Below are 7,248 nucleotides of genomic sequence, written 5' to 3'. Positions count from 1 at the left end.
CAAGCAAAAATGAAGTCTTTATTGAATATTGAAGAATTGTGTATGCGTCTTTACATTTTGGCTTTGCATGTTTATATAGAATTGAGTCCAAACATGTGTGGACGCCCAAAAACTACTTAAAATTGAAGATAATTATAATTTAATTGAATTAAAAGAAATTCAAAAAATCGGTATACAAGGACTGTTTTGCCCCTGCCTAATAATGTGTGGAATTTCAGAACAGCCCTGCTGCTGCTCGAGAACTTGCGTGATCTTCCATGACTGTTCCAAGGTTGCTATGATGCCTGTTTGATCGAAAGATAATTTTTTTCTTGTAGGGCTCGGCATGACGATCGATTTGATACCAACTTCGAGCCATGAATCATGTTTTTAAGCCATGGTCATGAGACTTGAATTTTGGATTAATCTTAAAAAATTTGGATCAATAGTGTACTTATTTCTTGATGCTTTTCTTTAGTTTCTTCACTGAGTTTCACTGAGCATACTATCACGATCACGTTGCAAAAAACGCAGCTCGATTTCATATCCAGACGGAGATTTCGTCGTCTTGAGTTTTTTGCAGGAATCTTGAAATCTGATAGTTGGAATTTACAGCAGCTTCGACGCCTCCGTGTGTGGAATCCAATGGTTCATCGTATGCTAGGTTCGGATCAGAGATAGCATCAGACCTAACGCACATATTGCAATTGGTTTTGCATTGATTGAGTTTGAGAGCGTCGTGATTTGGCCACTGAAGTGAAGCGTGCTGCTGCTGAATATTTTACAACTTTCTTCACAAATCAGCAACTTCTCTCTAGTTTTTCTCCCTGCTCGGGCATCCTCACGGAGCATACCACCTATCAAAACGCTTGTCTCGATGAGATGAACATGCTCACAAAATTTGAGTATGATCCGACCTGAAACAAGTGAGATATAGATCCCAAAAGTTACTGCCCATGACTGTGAAAACAACCACCTTTAATGGTGTTTTGGTGCAGGGTAGCCGCACGGGAATAGTGTACGACCTACCCCGCATAGGTCCTGGCCTCGTGTTATAGGATGTTCACTAGATCCTACTATAAGTGGAGTTTCTTTGAGGCAAAGGATTACGGAGGGGCGCCATAAAGTTATGCGAATCCCAACTGCTTTGACTCTCAAAGCTAGGTTCCCCTCACGCCGCTAACACAAATTTTGGGGGTTTTCGAAATATTTATTTGCTGGTTTCTCGAGCACTCCCAATCCGGTCTGTGTTGGAGTGTGTAAAGAAGCACACAATTAAGATAGAGTCAAGCACACAATGCACACAAGCACGAAACGAAATAAGTGAGCACTCGGCACTGATCGTTCCTAGCGATGCGTGCTTCGAGGCGAAACTCACTCGAAGCACAGTATAGATGGAGGGGTAAGCAACCCATCAAAAGGTAAAGTCAGAACAATGAGACCAGACATAGTCCGTGCTAAGTTGAGCATGGCTTGAGTCGAGGGTGACGCGAACAAGACACAGTTCAGGGAGGGTGCAAGCAGCCCTCGATGTATATTTTTTTTACTTTTGAAATTTTTTATATTTTTAAAATTTGATGGAACACGGTTAACTAAGCATGGTGAAAGCATGGAAAACATGGTTTCAATCAAAATCAACAAACTAAAATAAAATAAAAGAGTAAAAAATAGCACAGACCTATCTGAAACAGAAAAAAAATTTACATTTTTAAAAATTTATTTTAACTCAAAACTTGGTCAAAAAGGAGCCAAAAGTCTTTAGAGTAGGTTTGTTGGGTCTCAGAAGTTTTCTGCAACACTTACAGGTGGGCGACACGGGTGGTGTCGCCTGGGCGGCACTACTAGTGTCGCCCTTGCAGGATGGGCGACACTGCTAGCTTCGCCCAAAAAAATATTATTTATTTATTTTTATTTTTTTATCTTGTTAAAATTGATGAAATAAGGCTATAATAAACTCGGAAGAAGAAGTAAAAAAAATATCTACGATGAAATAAATTAAAACAGAGTAAACAAAAAATGAAAATATAACAGACTTGTATCAGGTAAAATATTTTTTTGGTATTTTTTAAAAATTTATTTTGCTCTGAAATTTTGTGAACGATCACCAAAGAGGCCCTAGAACAGATCTACAAAGTTTCAGAAATTTTTGAAACTTTTGAATTTGGGCAACACAGGGAGTGTCGCCCTGGATCTGGGCGGCATTAGTGGTGTCGCCCAGGCGGCACTGGTGGTGTCGCCCAAGCGACACTGCTGGTGTCACCCAAAACAGACATGGTTTCAGAGCACTGAAACCTTGGATCCTGATCACAATAGATTCTTGAGACTTTTTGTGACTAAAAACAGTGAAAACCATGAATGAAAACCCTATTTTGGCACTTGGATCAAGCTCGAAAGGCCCCCTGGTGGGCGCTAAACTGTTTATGATGTAAAATATGACAGATTTTCTGACGAAGATCTCTTGAATTTGACACCTTAAAATGATGAAAATGAAAGAAATAAAATGGTAAAGAAAGTGGGACAAATCGAATTCAGATCTAAGGCCATATCTGCCCGGGAACGAGCAGATCTACTCTCAGATCTATGACAGGGCCAACATGATCCAAGACATTACAAAATACAATTTTTAAGCAAATGAACAAATCAAAATGAAATGAAAACAATAACATAGAAGAAATAAAATGGAAGGAAATTATACCGAATCGAGCCGAATGGCCCGGGACTCCCGAGCCTTCTAGGGCTCGCCTGTATCCGAACCAGTCCTCTTTTTTTCCTCTTTTATTCAGATGTCAACCCGCCAATCTTTGGTGTAAAGGGTCGAGCGACAAACCTAGTGTCGCCCAAGAGAGTGTAAAAAACATCTAAAAAGGCGAAAATTTCAATTTGGAGCAAAAATATTTGGGCGACACTGGTAGTGTTGCCCAAATCTGGGCGATGCCCAGTCCAAGCTGGGCGAAATTGGTAGTGTCGTCCAAGTCAAAAGGTGTCCAAAATGGAAAATTCCAATTGTAGTGTATTTCTTAACCTCTTGTAAAGTTCTCTGAGAAAATTTGGGTCAAAAAATATGTTTTTACTATTTTTAATGATTGTTTTGGTAAAACAGGGCATTTACAGAAATCTGGGTTAAAACAGGATTTCTGCAGGGTTCTAAGTCACAAGATAGGCTATGTGAACTATGTATTTGGGTTCACTAGGATAATGTGGTCCTAAAGGTTTAAAAAACCACCAAATTTGTTATATTTAAAATGGGGTGTTTACACTTGTTACATGCAATATACACTTTTTCTATCTTGTTACTTTCTCCTCTCAAAAAAAAAAGACAATATTTTTATGGTGATCTTTCCAAAAACTGAAATTGGATATTGTTTCTATTACTTATACAAGAAAAGAAGAACCTCACGACCTCACTAAAAAGGAGAGACGTCGTGGTCCTCTAATAAGAGCGTGGGAGAACATTGGACGTAATCACGTTAAGTAATCACGTTGTGTGTAAGAGCTGGAGAGTACCAAATCTTGTTGAGAGGGTGAAAGAGTAGCGAATCTTATTGAGAGAATACGAAATATTATTGAGAAAGAGAAGCAAAGCTTTGTGTGAGAGTGCAGGTTAGGTTTATGTTATTAAAAGAGAACTTTGGATCTCGCTTAAAAGTAGCGGCACTTTGTGATACTCTAGAGCGGTGTTCCCCCAAAATCTATTTTTTAAAATATTTTGTTAACATTATTTACATGTATTTTACTTTAAACATAATTTCGTACTTTTTTAATTTATAACATTTTTTAACGGGACCAGTACTTTGGCCCAACTGGGGCTGGTGCGAGTATTCAGCCGGAATCGTTCAATGAGTACTGCTATGAAGAGAGGAGGAAAATCTTTTTTGGAAGTGAAGTAAATCTTAATGCGAGAGGGGGTTTGCATTAATCGAAGAGACCTTTGGATCTCATCGCTTACTTTCAAGTAGCGGCATTGCTCTCGAGAGAGGAAACAAATTTTTTAGCGTGAGTGATGAGCCTCAAATGCGATGGACAGAGAAAGAAAGCAAGAGAGATAGAAGGATGGCCCAATCGCATTGTATTATCGAAAGAATAATCTTCTGACCTCACAAACAACGAAAAGATAGCATCTTGCGATCCTCTCTCTAGACCAGCCGACAAATTGTTATAGTCGTCGGCGGCCATGATTACTGGAGGGGACTTTGCGTGTGGTCTGAGACAAGGTGGGCACTCATTGCCCCACCAATCATCAATCACGAAATAAGAAAGCCAACCTCTTTCTAAATCCCCACTCTCGCTCTCATCAGTCATCATCATCACTCGCACCCTGGCCTCTCGCCACGCACGTAGCCAATGCGTCCATGGGCCCCTCCAAGGCAGCAGCCACCCCCCCTAAACCCGGCATGGCAAACCTGGAAAGCGGTTACTAGAGAGAGAACGTGCGGGCCCTCCCTATACGTGCAAAAAGATTAATTTCCAATTTTGCCCGGAAGCCTTAATGAGCCTCGGCACGGTTTGGATGGCGGTCGAGGATGGTGCAGAGGAAGAGAGAGAATCATTCCCTTGATGTGTCATGCCCACCGACTCCCACGTGAGTCCACGTATGCTGCCACTCTTTTTCTCTCTCTCAACCTCCCCAATCTTTTCTCTCTCTACCCATCGTCAGAAAGGCATAGATGGCAGATGATCCATTGGAGGTGCGTTTGGGGTCAACCTTGTAGAGACCAGAGAGTGATATCCGGGGTTTCATAATGGGATAGCACGGATTGATTGACCACTTTTCTCCCATTTAATACCACGCACCCGCCCTCTTGTCTTCCCTCCGTTTGCCCTTTGCCTCACCTCACTCTCTCTCGTATCTCCTTCCTTCTTCATCTCACAGTCAATTGCCTTTCCCCTCTTTTTTATTTCTCCTGATTTTTCTCAGACATTCGGGTTTCCCCTCTTTTTATCTCTCCTCTTCTCTCCATCATTTGCAATTAGGTACTCTCTCTTAATTTTTCCCGTCATCTGGATTTGTTGAGACTTACGAGAGAGTCGGGAGGAGCAAATGGACGATTTTTGTAATACAGGGCTTGTTTTGGGATTGGGAAGAGGCATATCCCTGGAAAAGCTTCCTAAACCTGAACCTAAAAGGCCTTGCTTCCGATTGGATCGCCTCTTCCCTTCGCCTTCCGAGCCCTGTCTCACTCTAGCTCTCACTGAAACCCCATCTCCTGGTAATCATCTCATCTCTTTTTCTCTCTCTAAAAAACCGAAATCCTATTATGCTTCTTCTTTTCCTCTTAATATTTCCTTTCTGCAGGTGCTGTCCCTCAAAAGATTCAGGTAAGGATTGACGTGAACAAAGCTTATGAAGAGAGCGGAGCACCCAATTGTTCTCCGACTGGTAGTAGCGTTTCCTCTTTCTCTAATCTGCATCGAGAGCTTTTTAATGGGGGAGTGAAGAGAGAGAGAGAGCAGGCGACTGAGGAGTTGGAGGTGGAGAAGCGGGTGAGCGATGAGGAAGAAGAAGGCAACGCCAGAAAGAAACTTAGGCTCACCAAGGAGCAGTCAGCTCTCCTCGAGGACAGTTTCAAGGAGCACAGCACCCTTAATCCGGTAAACTATTGTGTTCACCCTAAATTTCTCTCTTGCTATCTCGTTCTCTCGCTCTCTCTCTCTCTGATACAGTGTTCTTTGGTGCTCAGAAACAGAAGCAGGCTTTAGCGGAGCAGCTGAATCTGCGGCCTCGGCAGGTAGAGGTCTGGTTTCAGAACAGGAGGGCAAGGTGAATTTACTCTTCTTTCTCTCTCTACATTCCCATTGGTTTTCCTCTCAAAGAAAACCATGAAACCATAAATTATAATCCAATAAAGATATTGGGCCCTCTTTAACGACCTGGATTTTGAGATCTTGGGTCTTCTTTTCTTAGTGAATCAACTCCTATGTCTCCTCTTTTCACTCTGCATTACCATCAGTTTCTCTCTCTAAAAAACCCCATTACGATGGACACTATCAGTCATTCTAAAATATTGGTTCCTCTTGATTCAATTCAGGACCAAGCTGAAACAAACAGAGGTGGACTGCGAATTCTTAAAGAGATGTTGCGAGACACTCACTGATGAGAACAGGAGGCTTCAAAAGGAGTTGCAGGAATTAAAAGCCCTAAAATTTGCATCTCCTGTTTATATGCAGCTCCCTGCCGCTACTCTCACTATGTGCCCTTCTTGTGAGAGAATTGGTGCGGGCGATGCGTCAACTAGAAGTTCCTTTGCTAAGGCCGCACACTTCTTTAGTGGGCCTTTCACGCATCCTGCTGCTTGTTAAAATCAAAGGAGAAAAGCTAGTTAAAGAGAGAGAAATGTCTTGATTGTCTTAGAGAGAGAGAAAGGCAATCAGGGGTTTCCTTGTTTCTTGAATTGGAGCAACCCCACAAATCCCACTGTATATTCTTTCACCCCATTCCATTGTCATCATCTCACTAATCAAATCTCATACTTCTTTTATTATTATTACTTTGGAATATGGAAACCGTAATTTTTCTAGTTAATGAAAAGAGCTGATCTCTACCGCAAGTCCTTTCTATTAAAGGTGAATATTACAGGGTTACACAATCAATAGATTGATTAAAGAACATTAGGTATCATCTTCTTTTGAGGGAGGAAAGAAAAGGACATAAATAAAATTGGGGGTGTTATTTTGGATGGTGTGGAAAGTTGCATCAGGAAACAAGCTAGAGGTCATCATTATTATCATATATATATATATATATATATATATATATATTTGAGATTAGCTAATTTGTACGGCCTTTCGCCAGAACTCCCAAAATTTTTTGTATTACTCCGAAAATGTTTTATTGAATTTAATCTTAATCTTTTTTAAACTTTTTGTTGTGAATTAATTGGCACCTCCGTCGTAGTGAGAAGCTGATGGGTTATCTTGACACTCAATGTGAGATACAAGCTGAAGGTTATCTTAGAGAAGGTGGAGAGAGAGAGGATATGCGTTATCTTTGTTTGGAGATACAAGCTGAAGGTTATCTTAGAGAAGGTGGAGAGAGAGAGAGGATATGCGTTATCTTTGTTTGGAGTATGGTCGTGCAAGAAGAGGGCAAGTGTGCTACTGTATCCCGCCGATTAAGGGATTGTTCAAGATTTTCTCACAATAGAATGATTCCCTACTTGCACGTAGTGGAGATAGAGAGCCTTTTCTCGGCTCCTTTTTCTTTCCCTAGGGTTAAAGGTGGTTGTCTCGTGCCGTGCCGTGCCGTGCCTTGTGGTAGCAAGAGCACGGTGA

The 7,248-nt window shown here is 41.3% G+C and overlaps 1 protein-coding gene across 1 annotated transcript; it reads left to right on the top strand.

Annotated features, from left to right (window-relative positions):
- The first annotated feature begins 4,780 nt into the window (after positions 1-4,780).
- Positions 4,781-6,524, top strand: LOC18438625 (homeobox-leucine zipper protein HAT9). The gene is made up of 4 exons (XM_006848808.4): positions 4,781-5,186; positions 5,273-5,568; positions 5,658-5,737; positions 6,006-6,524. Exons 1-4 carry the CDS (start codon positions 5,018-5,020, stop codon positions 6,274-6,276), a joined length of 816 nt encoding a protein of 271 aa, XP_006848871.1. The 5' UTR covers positions 4,781-5,017; the 3' UTR covers positions 6,277-6,524.
- Positions 6,525-7,248: the final 724 nt, after the last annotated feature.

This window comes from Amborella trichopoda, chromosome 12 (genome assembly GCF_054954075.1).
Source record: "Amborella trichopoda isolate Santa Cruz 75 chromosome 12, AtrichopodaSantaCruz75HAP2 v2.0, whole genome shotgun sequence".
Lineage (NCBI taxonomy): Eukaryota > Viridiplantae > Streptophyta > Magnoliopsida > Amborellales > Amborellaceae > Amborella > Amborella trichopoda.
The sequence above is the reverse complement of the archived record's forward strand: the minus strand, read 5'-3'. Positions and strand labels throughout refer to the sequence as shown.